General features: G+C 39.4%; 1 protein-coding gene across 1 annotated transcript; it reads right to left on the minus strand.

Annotated features, from left to right (window-relative positions):
- Positions 1-518: 518 nt before the first annotated feature.
- LOC145777586 (ras GTPase-activating protein-binding protein 1-like) lies at positions 519-13,265 on the minus strand. Its single transcript, XM_082589004.1, has 10 exons — positions 13,230-13,265; positions 9,751-9,898; positions 8,581-8,662; positions 7,679-7,852; positions 7,497-7,602; positions 4,602-4,849; positions 4,098-4,313; positions 3,254-3,497; positions 2,898-3,010; positions 519-2,683 (listed from the first exon to the last, which is right to left on the minus strand). Exons 2-10 carry the CDS (start codon positions 9,846-9,848, stop codon positions 2,477-2,479), a joined length of 1,488 nt encoding a protein of 495 aa, XP_082445130.1. The 5' UTR covers positions 9,849-9,898; positions 13,230-13,265; the 3' UTR covers positions 519-2,476.
- Positions 13,266-18,719: the final 5,454 nt, after the last annotated feature.

The raw sequence follows: 18,719 nt of genomic DNA on the forward strand, positions 1-18,719 counted from the left end.
GCCTAAAGATGCTCATTTTTGCCCCTAAGGGCCTGAACTATAACGGTAGCGGGTTACTTTTCATCGACTAGTACCGAGTAGTGTTAGCGCTTCTCTTTTGGCTCTTTGTAGCCCACCTCTGAATGGAGAGAAGTCCAAAATGCTTTGCTCAAGCAAACTCAAAAGTTGAACCAGTGTTGCTTGATCTCGCGTGATGCGCTTAGCCTACTGAGCTATCGGGACAGACAAACGTCATCACTGCTCGAGATTTTCGTTGACAACATAATATCGCATTGGTTTCCCACTCTACCTTATGCCAACAGTTGATGAAAGAGCAACTTAATCGATGCCTGCAATGCACGGCAAAGGAAATAGATCTAGCAAGATAGGTGAACTTGACGACGAAAATTTATCATAAATTGTATTGATTTTTGAACAGATGCTTTTTTTATTATTTTCAAATCATAATCTATTGGAAGCAATGTCGAAGTCAAGTTTTTGATATCTGACAATATGTTAGAATGTGTCGCATAAGCAAATACTGTCGCGTGCACTGTTTTATTAAAATCAAAAAACGCCTTTTTATAAATAACGAGGAATTTTGCACTTTTTGTGATAAAAACAAACCACATCGGAATAGTAACTGCAGCAATACCAACACTGATCCACTGAGGAGGTATGAATGACAAGAAATTGGTTTGATATCCAAAGACACGCATTTTGTGGTGGGGAAAAAGTAGTGGAAGTACAGTGGAACCGCGCTTATCTGACCAATCACGAGACCACATTAGCATTATGTTCATAGCGGTATCCTAATCCGAGTTGTGGAGTTTGGAAGTCGGAATTGTATATTTTTTTCGCCCGACTCCACAACCCTGATCTCAATGACGATTTTTACCTCAAATTACCGACAAAAGTCTCTATCTGGCAACGCTGTAACATATTGGCATACAACAATTATCTTGAAATTAAAAAAAAAAAAAATAGGAAAAGGCGGAAAAATGAGCCACACAAAAAGAAACTCACATTCAGTCTAAAAACCAAACCCTAAAATTTGAAAATGCTAAAGTTTTAAAAAAACAAGTAGAAATTTGGAGGAAAACCGCAAGGTTGGCAACACAGTGCTGCACTTCCACTTGTCATTCGTTATGCAACTGCATTATCTTTTGCGTGTGTGCACATGCGCATATAATCTTTTACTACTTTTTTAAAATACTTAATTGCTAATTGTTTCAATACTTAAGGACAATTGATCGCTTTTGTGGAGTTAAGTTTGCAGTTCCGAACCAACTAGTTGAAGTGGTTAAGACCTGGAAACCAAAGTGGCCGCAATATTGAAACAGAAAGCAATGCAGTATTACAATGCCACAAAATTGGAGTGGCTGATGAAGAGATAGCCTTGTTATGGAGGTCACCTACTGAGGTTCCACTGTATGTACTTACGGAAAGAGCAGTTACGTCTATTTTCCTGATAAACTCTTGGGGGCCAAAATATACAAACACAAGACGTAAAATTGAAAAAGCCAAGTTTTGGTGGAAAGTTCAATCTCGCTTTCAAAACAACCATATGTTCTCCATAGATAAACACTTAGTTAAAGAAGCTAATATCAATTCAGGTAGTAAAATGAAAGATGGTGCATAATTGTCACACTACTCAAGGACTGAGACTTGCTTTGAGGAAAAGGAAAGACCCCAACGACTTCTAAACAAATATCTCAAAATTATCGTCAAGTAATTGTAAGCGACTGTCGTACAGTAAACCTACACAATGTGCATGTCACAAAAAGTTGTTTCTTGCAAACAAAACCAACTCATTAGGATGGTGTGACGGATATGCAGTCTGCACCATGGGAACTGGAGATACAACCTGTTGTCATATTTTGCCGATTATCGCTTAGAATCTGAACTTTCCCAACCTACAACCAGCAGGTTTCACGACCTTTCCACGTAGTGAAAATAGGAAAATCTTTATTTTTAGATTTCAGTCAAATTATTACCTGCTTTCCTAACAAAACAACAGAAAATCTTGTGGAAATCATATTTTCTCACTCTTCACTGCCTGTCAGACGACCCCAAGTTATTGAAATATTACCAAGCAGTGTCAGATGAAAAAAACGTTCCTTTTAAAAAATTCCAATCAGACCGTAGGTGACACTCTACAAAATGTGACAAGTTAGATCGCACTTTTAAGGTGCCATACATGACGGGAGTGCTTAAGAAGTACGCTGTGCTTGGATAATTAAGGTTATTGTATACAGGAAAACATTCGAGTTTTGCAAGAATTTTGAATCGGCCGTGCAGTTTCGCTTGTCAAGTAAAACGACCACGATGAGTAGTGAAGCAACACACCGGAAAAAGATGTGCAAAAATGGAACTGGGAGGCAGCGTTGCACGTCCAAGGTGGGACAATACAGAGTTCGGAAATGTGGCATTTTAACCAAACAAATTAGGTTACAAAAACGATCTGGTGGGCGGTTGAGACAAGTTCCAAAATTCGTCACCGACGTGGGCCATTATAATTGGAGCGCGGGCCTTCGCGGGACCCCTGACGGTCGCGACGCACAACCGGGGGCCCACGTCGACCACCTCTCGAGTCCCCAACACCACCGCGCCGCGGATCGCCGGCCCTTCTGTTACCGTCGCGAGGGTTCCTTTGTTTCTTCTCCTCAATATTGATGCGGTAGTTGTTCTTGTAATTCGTCGGCTGCAGATAAAACACGCAATGTAGATTGTCGCAAAGAACGCCAACAAGAAGTTTCCTACATTTGCTTTTCTCTATCAATCAAGTTCAAACAAAATTCTTTTAAGCATACGTAGAAGCGAGACCAAATGCCAATATGTTTAACATTAAGTGAAACTGATCCTAAGGGAGGGGTGAAAAGCACCAAATTATACTAACTACAGCACAGGTATCTTACCATAACATGCAGAACACGCTCCACTGATTTAGGATCTTCGAAAATAACGAAGCCGAAGCTCGGGTTGTTGGATTGCGAGTGATTTATTTTGATTTCCAAAACTTCGCCAAATTCTGCAATGGCAAAGGTAAGTTTGATCAAGCGAAACAGATCCAAACGAGAATGTGTGCAATTTTGAGATTCAACAAAACATTCTGATTATAGTTCAAAGTAAAAAGAAATTTTACTGTTTTAAAACCTTGAATCACAATATCGTCTGCGTTCTAGCGTATTATTCACTCCAAACATATTCAACTGGATAGCAATTGGCAATCCCTTACAAGATTAAGGGACAAAAGGGCAAAAAGTTTCAATACCAGCAAAGTGCTCCTTCAAGTCGCTGTCCACAATATCATGGGGCAAATTTCCAATGAAAACTTGCTGGCTGTCTGGGTATCTAACGCCGCCCGATTCTCTCCCCTGGCCGGCACCTCGACGATTCCCATCCGACCTGTCCCCGAAACCCCCTTTGTCGTCATCGCGTGGATGGGGCCGCTGGTTGCTTTTGGGCCCACGCACGGGGCGGGAGGGTTGAGCAGGGGTTTCAGCAGGTTCCGGTTTCTGCAAAACGACACAAATTTAAACATGAACGCATTCTATTTGAATAAGAAACTACAGATAACCAAAGTTGTATCAACACATTCAAAAAATGTTTAAAACCAAGTCGCTTTAAATTTTCAGTCATTTTACACTTCTCCCAAACACCGAGTGATATCAGCAGTGAGGCCAAGAGCACAATTTCTTTTGAAACTTATGCAACAGGTTTCCTGGTATGCGTTTCCGAAGAATTTATCGCCTTGAAAGACAAATGCTAGAAATACGGTTTTCGTGTATGCATCATCTATGTTTTATGTTTTAGTTTTAAACATCTAACATCCTATTACGTCATCAACTACACAGCTAGCAAAAAAATCGTCACTTTCATTTGAAAAGTGTTTAATGTCAGGTGACATTGAAACGATGTGAAAAACGGTATCTTCTCGAGCTGGGCAAGGCCACATGAGGAAGACAGCCAATCATGGCCACCTTCCAGAGAGCAAAATCCGTCATTTTTACATTGTCTGCAGACGTTGAATCAATGTAAAAATGGTGGATTTGCTGTCTGGGTTGCATGACGTTGAAATGCACTGCACAAGCTGACGTTTATGAAAGATGACAAACCGGCTTCGGAGGCACTTTGTTGACTTTGACTGATGTCACTGGCGGTTGGTTGTTGTTGCGCGATGCTGGAGTATTTTTTGAGGCAAGATCCGCCCACGAAAAGACCTTTCGAGGATTCTTGACCTCTTCCACTGCTGGTTCTTCCAGGACTTCGTCTTCTACTTCGGGACGCTTTTCAGGAGTTGGTTTTGATTTTGTAGATTGCGTCTCAACAGGCTGTCAAAATTAAAAGAGACAAGTTAAGCAAAAGGAACAAAGAATGGATGTTTGTTCCAATTCGTACTACCCCGTTACATAACTTCAGCATTTATACTTCACTAAAGTATAATCTTTTAAAAAGAAGTCATGAATTGTTTCCGAAAAGGGGGCTCACGCCTCACATGCTTTCCCAAAGATGCACGTGTTCATGCCATTACATGCAGACACTTTTTTTGTATTGTACTGGGGTCTGGAGTACTATGTATTACATCAAAGACATGCAAAAACAAGATACAACATCTTTACTTCAGAAACTATTTCAGGGGCTGGAGATTCACGAGGCGTTGGGACCAAGGGCTCAGCGGGTGGTGGTGAGGGGGTAGCCTCTCGACTGGAAACGGCTGCTTCAAGAGTTTGTTCAATCCCATTCGTCAAGACAGGTGCTTGGTCGTCCAAGTCAAGCTGGGCAGGTTGCTCGGTATAGTAATTGTCTTGAGAGTTTGGTGTTTCAGTTTCTGGAGTTTCCTCTGCCATGTCAACAACCTCTTCCATTTCTGGGAACATTAAATCAAGAATTTGCAAGACAAGAGGCAGTGCTTATGTTTCGTATTCAACTGCAAAAATGTGGAATAGAAATTTGAAACCACAAAAGTTTTTTAGACATGATCTAACATAATGGATACAAGTTATTTCAAGTAATGCAGTTTTTGTAAAGGTCACAACCGAAAAAAAAAAACGACTGGCACATGGCTGCTACAAGTTGTCACATTAACTCGATATATACTAGGGTGGAGTGAAAAAAATAAAAATCACTAATTCAAAAAACGTCCCCTCTTAATAGTTGCCTTTGGTCCCAAAACTAAGTTTAAAAGTGTTTTTGGGAAGTTGCCTCGAATACTCAGGTGACAACTTTGACGCAAAGGTCATGAGGGGGTCAAATCCCATAAAAATGCCATAACTCGGTGAGCGGTGATGTTAGAGAGCTAATTTTGATGCCAAAAGAAGCAGAATGGCCACTTTCCTATCTGTCTCAAAAGAAGTTTTTTTCGAAATTTTGCTAGAAATATGGTTATTTTCACAAAATGTAATTTTCAGGTCAAATATGAACAACATATAGCATTATGCACAGTTTAACATCACCATAATAAGTATGATATATCTCTAACCAATGAAACACACATTTGAGTGGTTTTAGAGCAAGCACAAGCACAGGATGGTAACAACAAACAAATGTAAAATTGGGTTTCATAATATTACAATAGCCTAGACGACAGATGTTAAATGCCAGTTTTATGCAGGGGGGAATGGTATCGGCAGGAGGACCTAAGATTGAAATTGCTTTTTGGTATTGTATTGCTTCATCAGTTTTCGTGACCGAATCTTTAGCCTAATCAGACCGTCACGTCTGTTGAAGCCAGCTACTGCTGATGAAGCTTCGGGTACAAGCTTTGTGTGGCACTCCACAGCTTAATTGTGGCATGGGTGGCGCATAATGAGCTTTTCTTTTCTGATTTTTTCGATGTTGCAGTTACTTAGGTGTGGAATTGCTGGTGGTTCGTTGGTTTGGTCAGAATTTAAGTTCACAAGTTTGTAGTAAGATTTAGCATGATTGAATTTTCTCACATGGACAAAAGCTACGGATTCTTCCCCATCGGATGGCTCATTTTGGACTGGTGCAGCTTCGCTTTCAGGCACTTCATTTTCGATTGAAAATTGTTCAATGACCCCCCTCAACTAAGGATTTTGTTCACAACTAAATGACGAAAATTATGGGTACAAAATCTGTATGGCCGTAATGTTGGGCACTGTTGATGAAGATCTCGAGCTTCTCGAAGTTGGAGGACTTTCCCATGCAAGGTGGCTGACCTTGGCCTGTCTCATAACATGTTTCTATGTTTCTATACAACGACCAACCACAATATTGACAACAATCGCATAATTTTGCATTAGGGTTTACTTTCCGGCATAGTTTGAAATCAAGCACTACCACACGATCACAGATGGACCGAAAAACTTCTTCAATATGCTACAAAGAGTCGTCAAATTTTCGAACAATAAAGTCAAGAAGATTGCACTGGATGTCCTTAAGCGAAATGCATTCTTTGCGCACCAAGAAAACATTCTCTTGGGGATGTTGGCAGATGAAACAGTTCGTCATTTAGCTGTGAACAAAATCCTTAGTTTGAGAGGGGTCATTGAACAATTTTCAATCAAAAATGAAGTGCCTGAAAGCGAAGCAGCACCAGTCCAAAACGAGCCATCCGATGGGGAAGAATCCGTAGCTTCTGTCCATGTGAAAAAATTCAATGTTCCAGCAATCAACGTTCATGCCAAATCTTACTACAAACTTGTGAACTTAAATTCTGACCAAACCAACGAATCACCAGCAATTCCACACCAGAGTAACTGCGACATCGAAAAAATCAGAAAAGAAAAGCTCATTATGCGCCACCCATGTCACAATTAAGCTGTGGAGCGCCACATAAAACTTGTAACCGAAGCTTCATCAGCAGTAGCTGGCTTCAACAGACGTGACGGTCTGATCAGGCTAAAGATTCGGTCACGAAAACTGATGAAGCAATACAATACCAAAAAGCAATTTCAATCTTAGGTCTTCCTGCCCATACCATTTCCCCCTGCATAAAACTGGCATTTAACGTCTGTCGTCTAGGCTATTGTAATATTATGAAACTCAATTTCATATTTGTTTGTTGTTACCATCCTGTGCTTGTGCTTGCTCTAAAACCACTCAAATGTGTGTTTCATTGGTTAGAGATATATCATACTCATTATGCTGATTTCTTGTGGAGTGATTATGTTATGGTGATGTTAAACTGTGCATAATGCTATGTGTTATTCATATTTGACCTGAAAATTACATTTTGTGAAAATAACCATATATCTAGCGAAATTTCGAAAAAAACTTCTTTTGAGACAGATAGGAAAGTGCACATTCTGCTTCTTTTGGCATCAAAATTAGCTCTCTAACATCACCGCTCACCGAGTTATGGCATTTTTATGGGATTTGACCCCCGCATGACCTTTACGTCAAGGTTGTCACCTGAGTATTCGAGGCAACTCCCCAAAACCACTTTTAAACTTAGTTTTGGGACCAAAGGCAACTATTGAGAGGGGACGTTTTTTGAATTAGTAATTTTTATTTTTTTCACTCCACCCTAATATATACGTCATGTCACTTACCACGTGCATCATCCTCAGACTGCTCGGTAGGTCCTTCTTCATTAAACACCTCATCCTGGTAGCGGAAGATGTCGTTGTGAACATAGAACTTGAAAGGATTGTCTCCCTGAAATAGAAAATGAGAAAATTATAAACAACTTTACAGTCAAGAGACTAACTTATGTCTTGAAGTAAATACAAACCTGTGGAGCCAAGACAAAAGTCTGCATGAAGCGACGCAGCGGTTGTCCTGAGTTTGACAATTCACCGGTAACTTGCACAACTACACCACTGCCAATGGTTGAATGAGCATCGACCTGACGAATCTTGGTATGACAATCGTGAAACTTGAGGGAATCAATTTTTTGATGAATAGCCTGAAAGTCATAGATTGCAAGTTGGCAACTGAAAAGTTATGCCTGAGTTCGAGCAACACAAGTGATAGCAGATGCACCTAAATCTATCCATGCCTGGTCATATACCGGTATGGTCAACTACATTATGCTAAAGTTGTTCAAATAATGCCATATGAATTGACATGCATACTGTCATATGTCAACAATCTCTGTATAGAACTACTATTGTTTTTATGGTGCTGCCTTATAAAATAGTCTTTCCTGGATAAAGACCGAAGACTAGAGCTTTAACTACTTAAGTTACAATTTTTTTTGAGAAAGGGAGGTTAACGCTTTGCACTGCAGAGCTACAGCAAAGTAAGTTTTCAGCAATATTGTATGTATATACTTATTTGACAAAATCAATCTGTTTATGAAAAAAAATTACACATAAAAACTGGAAAGATGCTTTAACGATTAAACAAAGTTTTATCTACTGATTATATGTTATAAATAACTAAAAATTTCAAAATTGTAAATGTGGCTTGACAAAAGGTTGAGATTAAGAATCGTAACACCACAAAAATCAAATAAAGATAAGCATGCAAATAGGGTGACTAAATTTATTTATAGGCCAGAATTGGGCCAAATTGGAAAAATTTTCTGTCAATACATGTTGTTCTGATGTTGTGTATTTAAGCAATTGGTGCTGAACAGTGAACAGCTTACTAATATATATATCTACCACATTTCTAAAAGTGATCACATACATTTTGTCCAATGATTGGTTGTTCTGGCTCTCCATTGTAGTACGTCCCACCATGAACATATGAAGAACCAATTCCATAAAACCTGAAATTGATGCAACAGTTGAAAGCGGCACTAACAAGATTCATGCAGCAATATTAGAGCTTTATTGTTACCTTAACGTAAAAGCACGTGGGTGCAACCTAGTTCGTACCCTGAACAGTTCGAGAGAAAAAATTAAAAAAAGCCGAAATCGCTGATTGCAGTTTCCGCAAACATTTTAAAATTTTCCCTCTGAAAAGGTCGCGAGAAAAAATAGCACAAAGCCGGGGTCATTGATCGAAGTTTCCGTTTTTCTGCAAACATTTTAAAATTTCCGGTAATGATCCTAAGAGTTTGCCGAAGTCGCTGATTGCAGTTTCCGCAAACATTTACAAAAAGGGTTAGGGTTAGGAAACGATTGAGAGAAAAAATTAAAAAAAAGCCGGACTCGCTGATCGGAGTTTCCGCAAACAAACAAACAAACTGAAAAGATCGAGAAAGACAATAGAACCGTTTTTCTGTAGTTTCCGCAAACATTTTAAAATTTCCGGTAAGGATCCTAAGAGTTTTTGTTTGTTTGCGGAAACAGCGATCAGCGACTTCGGCTTTTTTTAATTTTTTCTTTCTATCTTTTCAGGGTACGAACTAGGTTGCATCCAAAACACATAGATGAGTAGAGTTCAATCACAGGTCACATTGCAGATTTTTTGCAAAAAACAAGTTTTCTAGAGTTCATTTAATATGCACATAAAACAACACATTTTCTCAGTTAAATGAAATGATATAACTACGTTCTTTTGGTGCACTCAGCTCAACTATCACAAGATGTATAAAATGATAATCTGGTTTTAATACAACGTTTTATCAATCAGACATGACTGACTTCTTCTGGGTGCAAGATCAGGTAGTGACTACCCATGCTAGACAGGTAGTCACAATTTGATCATTTAACTAAATGCCTGGTGAACAGTCTCATTCAATTTTTAATATTTTTTCAGTATTAAACAGGATATCTGACATGTAGACCAAGAAATCTTGTAAGTTTCAGAAGTAATGCATTCATTGCAAACAGCAGTTCTTTTCATTAATAAACTAGATGTAAAACCAATATATATGATACCCACAAAAGTTGCTTGATACACTAATATTACCTGTATAGAAGTTCAGGGGCTTTGTTGAGAAGAGTGTAATACTGCCGCACAAATTCACGACCCACTTGAATAGGGCTTGGTTTGTTCATCGTAACCATAGCTTAACAGGTATTTGCAAAAATTACTCCAAAACCACACGGAAGTAATACTATAAAAACAACAGAATATAACTGCATTGTATGAACTTGTTGAACACAACCACACAGGATGCAGAATATTAAGAAAAAATTCAAATTTTCAATCAGACAAAGAAGCAAAAATATTAACTAAGTGGCTATTTTTACACACTGGTTGCCATCACTACAATCAAAAAGCATTGCAATTTGAAAGGGATGTCTTTTAATGGCTTTGAACTTTTCTCAAATTATGGCAGAATTCCTTATCTAGCAATTACTGTTATGGGAAATCTATCTTCTGCTACATATTAAACCATTAACCAAGCAAAGCTGATAATATATTTGCTAGCCTAGTCATGTACCGTACTGCATTGCTAAGATTCTTTAAAGGTTCACAAACCTCTGGGGTTCACAAAAAGACTTTCAGCAGTATATACCGTACTTGGTGTAAAGTCGGCTATTACTTTTGCATGTGCCTGTCCAACAGCATTTGCTTTACTTGTCAGGAATCGAAGCTTCACCCTCACCAGTCACCACCGGCAATCCACGGCGAAGCAGACTGAGACGCCTGAAAAACGGCGTCCCACAGGGATCGGTCCTGGCTCCACTTCTATTCAACATCTACCGTATTTTATGGACCATAAGGCGCACTTTAAATTCTTTTTTTTTTCTCATAAATTGATCGTGCGCCTTATGGTCCGATGCGCCTTATGTATGGATCAAGTGCGGTAGTGCTTTATTGCCTACACTCAAAACCAGTACCGATATAGTATTATATATGGTCCGGTGCGCCTTATAGTCCGGTGCGCCTTATGGTCCGGTGCGCCTTATAGTCCGGTGCGCCTTATGTATGAACAAAAAACTAATCAAAGCAATTTATTGACAGTGCGCCTTATGGTCCGTAAAATACGGTACTACACCCACGACCTGCCAACCCCGGTCTCCGCAAAATACGCTTATGCGGACAATCTGGCAATTCTCCACTCCACAAAGTCGAGGGAAAATCTAGAAGACACCTTGAGCCAGGACATGCAAACCATCTCAGCTTATCTCCAGAACTGGCGACTGAAACTCAGCGAAACTAAAACTGTGGCGGCAGCTTTCCACCTACACAAGGGAGCAAGTCTTTTAGGCGCAGACAGTTAGGCGCCGGTGAAATAGGCGCACACACTGTGGCGTCCGGATATTTAGGTGCTATTCCTAATAAAGTCTGCAGATTGTATCAGCTTGGCAGGTAGGGCAATGCTTTTCACACAAAATGTTATATTGAACAGAAAAACATGTTGTTTTGTTAATGCGCGACTACACGTGTATTTATTTGTTGTTAGTGTTGGCTTCAGTCAGTGAAGCTGCTTTATCCGGCAATGCTTTTCACACAAAATGTTGTATAATATAGAACAGAAAAATATAGCATATTGTTTTTTTAATGCGTGTGTTTGGCATTTATTTGTTGTTTGTCTAGGTTTGCGTTGGCGACAGCTTTATCAAGAAATTATTCAAGTTTCTGAACATGACTGAGTTCACTTTTAGCTAAGTCAAATAGCCTAATAACTACACTAAACATCAGTAAAAAATATACTTTAGCTTATATTCAAGCGGGTGGTAGGCTTGAGTGAAGAGTAACTTAGTTTTCCGTCAAAACCCAGACTAGGTTTTGCCAAAGCTGAGCTGTTACTATCTGCAGATTTTACGAGAAATAACACCTAAATGAACGGGCGCCACAGTGCTCCGCACCTAAATATCTAGACGCCACAGTGTGCGCGCCTATTTGACCGGCGCCTAACTGTCTGCGCCTAAAAGACGTGGACCCCTACACAATCGGGAAGCTGATCGTGAGCTACATGTCCACAACAAAGGAAAACCCCTGTCCTTCTGCCACGAGCCAAGGTATCTTGGGGTGACACTAGACAGATCGCTCACATACCGCCACCATTTGGTGTCACTGCGCAAGAAACTGACATCCCGTGCTGCACTACTGAAGCGCCTGGCAGGCTCTAGCTGGGGGGCGAGGGCTGACACTTTGCGAATAGCAGCCTTAGCCCTTGTCTACTCTTCTGCAGAGTACTGTGCACCTGTCTGGAGCCGCAGTGCTCACTGCCACAACATCGACACTGCCATAAACAGCGCCCTGCGCACAGTGACCGGATGCCTGCGTCCCACACCATTGGACAATCTCCCCATTCTCGCTGGCATCCAACCTGCTGAGCTTCGTCGCGAAGAAGCCACTCTGTCCCTCGGTTGACGGGCACTGGAGCCTAACCATCTTCTCCACCACAAGATCTCTGCCTTCCCAAACGAGCACCCCCGCCGACTGAAATCAAGACACCCATTCGTGCCAGCCGCTCGGCTTCTGATCAACGAAGCTGATGAACAAGACATCTCTGCGGCTACTTGGGCGGACCATAAATGGAATTCTGAATGGAGGTCAAGCACCACCAGACTCCATTCATTCATCCCCGACGCCGACACACGTCCCATCAGCCTGACACTACAGAGACAGGCATGGGTGCGCCTTAACCATCTCTGTACGGGCGTCGGGCTTTTCTGCTCAACCATGCACCAATGGGGAATGGCTTCTTCCTCTTCCTGTGAATGTGGTGCCGAGGAACAGACCGCAGACCACATCATCAATGACTGTACCTTCTTCAAGCCACCTAACGGAGTGGAAGGTCTGTGCGTCATGGATGATGAAACTAAAAGACTGGCTGCTCTCTAGCAGCCTTCCAGTGTAGTCCGGGAACATCGTGAATCTGGGGTGGTAAAAGGATAGACCCTCGGCCCCAGAAGCTCAGACGACGAGCATTTGCTTTGATATGAACAATTGTTGAGTTAAAGGCCAAAGTAAATGAGTAAAATAAAAAGTCATGTTGACAAAAACTGTCAAAGAAACTTTCAGGGCTTGTAGGTTTTAAGCCAACAGCAATTTTATGAAAAAGAAATAGGGCATAACGAGGTAATTCCGGACAGAATTTCCGTTTTCGGATTACCATTGCTCACGTGTTGCTTTTAAATCGACCCTAATGCAAATTTAAGACATTCACGCATATGTTAATAGGGTAAACCGGGGTAAAATGGGACACAAATGACTATTTCTGTTGCTGGACTAAATAACCTTACAGCTGGCATGAATATTGTTTTGCAGATTTTGCAAACAATCAAAGGGTGGCACAAGCCCATAAAAATTTCAAGGCTACCACCTCGGGAAGGTCAACTTTTTTTAAAAAAGAAAAAGTGTCCCATTTTTCCCGGGTGTGGGAAAAATGGGACAAACGAATTCCGGAGCTGGTATACAAGCCCCCCACCCCTTGGTAACTCATGACAAAGACAGGACTCGACCAAACATATAGGGTGAAACTACTTTACCTTTGCTTTACTGTTCACACTTCAATCCACATGTTTTGGTCAATTCCTCTTTGTCATGAGTTACCAAAGGGGTGGGGGGAGGACTTGTATACCAGCTCCGAAATTCTTTTTGTCTTGTTTTTCTATTCACTAGGTATAGTGAAACAACTTTTAACAACAACAGTTTATTGAAAGAACAAGTATTTTGCTGATTTAACACAACAAACAAAATGAAATGTTCGTGTACAAATGAACACTATTTCGAGATATGTAGAATGAATAAACAGCATAATGAACAAAAATGGTGGGTGATGCCATAGTAAAGTTAATGGGTTTGTATTTAAAATTTAAAAAGATAAACTACAGAATGATTTAATGCTGGAATAGACATTGCCACTAAACGCTGTGATATTGCATGATCTATTACCGCTATTTTTTTCATAAAAAAGCATGAGCACTGATTTGTGACTTTAATGTGCACTTGGTCATTGCGCCTGTAAAAGTGTAAATCCAAAAGTTACAGATAAAATACTACATTAAAGCAAAAGTACACATCATGGAAAACAATTACACCACAATTGAGCACTTTTTGTAAACTGTCCCATTTTACCCAGACGTGTCCCATTTTTCCCTTGTCCCATTTTACCCCGGTTTACCCTAGTATGCTACAGCAATTTTCTAAAATTATTTTAAGATGGCCACAAGATGAGGCCTACATTTCCAGTGCCTAACTGTCCGAAATTACCCCGTCTGTGGGGTAATTCCGGACATGCACACTTTTAATGCAAAAAACGGAATTTCTCCGTAGCATTACCGTTACAGGTAGTTCCGGACAGCACAGAAACTTTATTTTTTCAGTATTTCACCACATTTGGCGCTCGAAAGCTAAATTATATCTATATAAAAAAGGAACATTTTGCTCACTCTGAAAAAGATTGTGTTTGAATGTTTTTTTATCCTTGGACTGGGGAAGTCACTTTATGAACGCATTAACGTATTTTGTTTGCGTTGTTTACTTACTTTGCTATTTTGTATTTACGTGTGCATTTATTCTTTATACTTCTGTTTTGAAATAAAATAAACTGATAATACGATTAGAACAGGAATTACCCCAGGCTGTCCGGAATTACCCCATGTCCGGAATTACCCCATTATACCCTACAGGACATTGCCAACCATACAAGCGCCAAACTTTTCATAAAAAAAAAGCGTTCACAGGGGCAAAAATTGTTTCCAGGCCAGCAAATCTCTTTTTATATTGATTAACCTTTAGCAAACGTTAAATCATGAAAAAGGATACGCAACTTAGATGGATCATGAGGCAAAAAAGGGTGTGTATAAGCTTGTATGCTTTGGGCCTTCACTATTATTAAAAACGATTGAAGATAAAGTTAGTCTAGGAAATAATTCAAACATAATTAGGCTAGTAAAATGTGTGATTAAGACTACAGTACGGTATCCAATAAAATTCATGTTAAGACAAATCACCAAACTCGAAGATGCTGATTGCTGAGGCAAAATAATATACGAAGTAGCCCAGGATTTGACATGAGTGTAACACCTTATCAACATCAGCGATGTTATCTGGGCTAGTTCACTAAATAGAAAAAGCTAAATTGTTACCATTAGTTCGCACAAAGAATTCATAAAACCTCAACCACATGGTTTTGCCTCAAACTTATCCTTTAACGATTTTCGCAACAATGTTGCCAGACGACGTCGGATGAATTGCCCACAGTCGCTTCTCAAATCTGTAAATTGCAAAGTCATTTGCCAGCATATTTTGACATCACTTCGGCTCAAGTGGTCTCAAAATAATCTTTAACAGATTTTGTTTACTTGATTTTGAAACTATTGTTACGCTAATGTCTGCATAATTTTTGAAAACAAAATTTCAGCTAAGGTTTCATTTTCTAGAATGACAAAACTTTTCCCATTTTTACGTTTTGGTCCCCAACGATTAAAGTTTTTCTAAAGTTTTCCGTAATCGGGGACAAATTTGTTTTTTGGCAACCTCGTCTTGTAGTTTCTTGATAGGTATAAGTTAGCACATGTCAGTAGATTTAACAAACAAGAAAAAGAAGCAAAAGCTGTGAAGAGAAAAGAGTGTAGTTTTACCTTGCTGCCTATTCTTCTCTTTTTAAAATTTCAGTCTTTCATTTTTTTCTCGTTTATGCAAAACGCACTCTTTTTTTTACAGTTTATCTTCTTTTTCTTTTTTTGGTAAGTTAGTGATCATGTCATAACCTTCACCTTCTTGAAAGAAGACAAAAGCTAGGGAAGCATAGGCGTGGGGGACTAAAATATTTTGGGAAGAAGGGGAGGGGCAGAACAAAATTTGTCCAGATCTGTGCAATTTTATTGAAATTTCCCAATTACATACCAAAATAGCAAAGCTATTTGTATTGAGACTGAGAAAATGAGGGCCTAAATGAACATTTGGACAGTTTCATAAAAAGGTCCTTGACAACCACTTTATCTAGTAGATTATGGATCTGACCAGATTTTTGCCAGATCTGGACCGGATAAAATAGTTGTCTGGGATAAATCAGATTTAGGTAATTTCACATTTTGTTGCTGCCCAAATTAGCATATTGATTTGGACAGTTTTGTAGAAAGACTGATCAGATTCAGGTAATTTCATATTTCTTTGGTGTCCAAATTAATGATTTCAATAGTTTCATCAAATGAATTAATCAGATTCAGATAATTTCATTTTTTGTTAATGCCCAAATTAACATGTTTGGACAGTAGCCTATCACAGAAGAATTGGTCAAATTTAGGCAACTTCATATTTTGTTGATGCCTTGATTAACATGCTGATTTGGACAGTTTCATAAAAGGATCAAGAAGGTAGGCTAGTTTACAGCTTTACATGATATAATTTGCCCCAATATTTTTAGATTTTTGCCCAAATAAGTGGCTTTTTTTACAGCAGGGGGTGGCTGTCCCCTTTGCCTACTGGCTCGTAGGCTACGGTTAAGAGTAGCAGTGTTAAGCGGAGTGTGATTTTTAAGACTCCTACTCTATAAAACCAAACTCCACTCCAATCCAATTCTGTAAAATTTCATTATTTCAGACTCCGAATCCACTATAGGCTACTCCAAAATCAAACACATATAACAAAATAGGCTACAACACTAGCTAAATTATTGAGTAGCCTATAACACAAAATAGCTCAGATGTGCAAAAATCCTTTGTCAACTTCAGTAGCACTTAGCCTACATGTCTTCAGTGGCGCACATTTATCCGCTTGGTCAAGAATCGTGGGACAGTTTACACTTTTTTTCTTCTGCAAACAGAACAAGAACCGGAATATATAGGCCTAGGCTAGTACTAGACTTATTTCATTTATCGTACCGTAGGCTACTTATAATGAAAACTTCCTACAGCAAACTACGAATACCTACACTCCACTCAGAACTTTTGTAAAAAATAAAACTTCAAATCTGTTTCATTTTCTGAAAATCGAGCCAACTCTGGCTCCACCGATTCCATTCCATGCTCAACTCTAGACTACTAAGTGGAAGCTGCTTTCTATTTTTCGATATCATAGTTTTATAGAAAATAGTCTATTTGACTAAATAAAAATTCATGTAGAAAAGATCATCGGCGTATGAGTAGGCCTACCATATCTTCAAGACACAAAAGAGATATGCAAAGCGAAGCTTGTCACACCCGAGCAAACCAGGCCCGGGTTCAGCGCAGGGTAGATAGGGAGACGCCCTTCTCAGGGCGAGGCAGCTCCTCTGTATAGAAGTACCGACGCCCCACCGTACTGCAGCTGAACACCGAGGGCATTACGACCAGAAAACTCAGCATCACCGAGTACCTGGCCATAAAAGCATCAGGCCCTCGTTGTTCTCTTCCAGGAAAAAAATGTAGAAAAGATAATATTAAACGATTGAATTATGAAGTGAATGAAATAGCTGAGAAAGTAGTTTTATTAACTTATGCACTATAACCTAATAATATATGGCTTCCAAATTTTTTTTATGTATATTGTAGTAACTAGCCTATGTATATTGTATTGTAGTATGTATATTGTATTGTAACTTAATGTATATTGTAGTATGTATATTGTTTTATGTAGGCCTATATAATATTTTTCCTGATGAGGACACAAAGTAGGCTACGTGTCAAAAACGCCGAGTGGCCGAGTGGTTAGCGCGTTTGGCTCGCAGTCGAGAGCCTGCATGTTCGACTCCAGCCACCCGTAGGCCTACTTGCTGTTGCTTCTCTGGGCACGCAACTTTACGATAATTGCCTCTACCCAGTGATCGATTTCGAGTAATGGGTAGTACCAAATTTACGTCATAAGTAGAGTAGACAACCGGAAACAGACATTGCCGTCGGCTGCAGCGTGGGTCAGGTGTACGTCGGAAGGCGTACACCGATGCATAGCGCTCAAGTCCGCTTTCCGCAATGCAGGATAAAGATATGAAAAAACAAACAAACAATTAAGTCTATTCAAAATTAGCCTATGTTCTATTTCTTTGAGTAATAACATCTTAAACCCATTGAAGTTACTTGGTTTTGTATGCCTATGGTACGACAAAGCGAACTTCTTCTAACAAAGCTTTATCAAACATTTTACTTGTCAAAGAAGCTCGATCCCGAGACTCGGTTGATATTTGAATGAAAATATTGAAGACACCCTCTTTTAGTTTTGAGCAACAGAAATTCTAAAAACATCATGCTAAACTTTCATGTAGGCTAACCTATTATTGATTTAATTTTCTTTGTCTCAGTAGAAGCAAGGACCTATGTTGGCAGGGACAGATTTGTTTGGTGAATTTTGGATAAAGTTTAAAAATCAATAGCCAAAAATAAAAGCTTAATTTTTTGGCTATATTGCTTGAACTAAATGAAGGAGGATGTGAAATCACGCGGGTCGGGGTCAATAATCTTACAAAAACAAAATCTCGCATTGTTTTTTATTCACTCTACTTGTTCGTTTTATGGGGCCATGGAAACAAATAAATTGACTTGGCTTGTCGAACGGAAAAGGGGATGAAGAAAGAAAGTGTTATTTGTGTTATTAGCTAAGTTTGAGATTAGCTATCACTTATTTGTTATAACTATTACCTTTACGTTACGTGCTACAACAAAATAAAGCGATCAATTTCGGGTTATTTTTGTTTGTATTGACTCCCCTTTAAATAAGTTTGTTTTATGCTATTTTCAACCGTACTTCAACGAACCAAATGTCTTTTTGTTGTGATAAAAGAAAGTCTATTTTAAACAACCTTTGAGATTGAGCAACACACATCTAAACAACTGTTCAATTACCGACACCGAGTGGTTTGAATAATTTACCGATAAAATCAATTCAAGAAGTGAAAAATCTTCTCCGTCAGTCGCAGTGACCGGGGCTTGTGTCTGTGGTTGAAAGCTTCTACAACTATGCGAACCTACTGTGGGATAATGTTTCTTTAATTCAAAAATAAAACTTCTCACCATCAATCCATTTTGCTACTTGCCTCCTAAGACTTTTTTTGTTCACCTGGC

The sequence above is a fragment of the Aplidium turbinatum genome, chromosome 9, assembly GCF_918807975.1.
Source record: "Aplidium turbinatum chromosome 9, kaAplTurb1.1, whole genome shotgun sequence".
Lineage (NCBI taxonomy): Eukaryota > Metazoa > Chordata > Ascidiacea > Aplousobranchia > Polyclinidae > Aplidium > Aplidium turbinatum.

Excerpts from the sequence above, each read along its gene's own strand:
- LOC145777586 (XM_082589004.1), bottom strand. The coding sequence starts at position 9,848 with ATGGTTACGATGAACAAACCAAGCCCTATTCAAGTGGGTCGTGAATTT. Across the intron at positions 8,663-9,750 it reads GCCCCTGAACTTCTATACAG|GTTTTATGGAATTGGTTCTT; the intron begins GTAATATTAGTG and ends CATCAATTTCAG. Across the intron at positions 3,498-4,097 it reads ACAAAGTGCCTCCGAAGCCG|AAACCGGAACCTGCTGAAAC; the intron begins GTTTGTCATCTT and ends GTCGTTTTGCAG.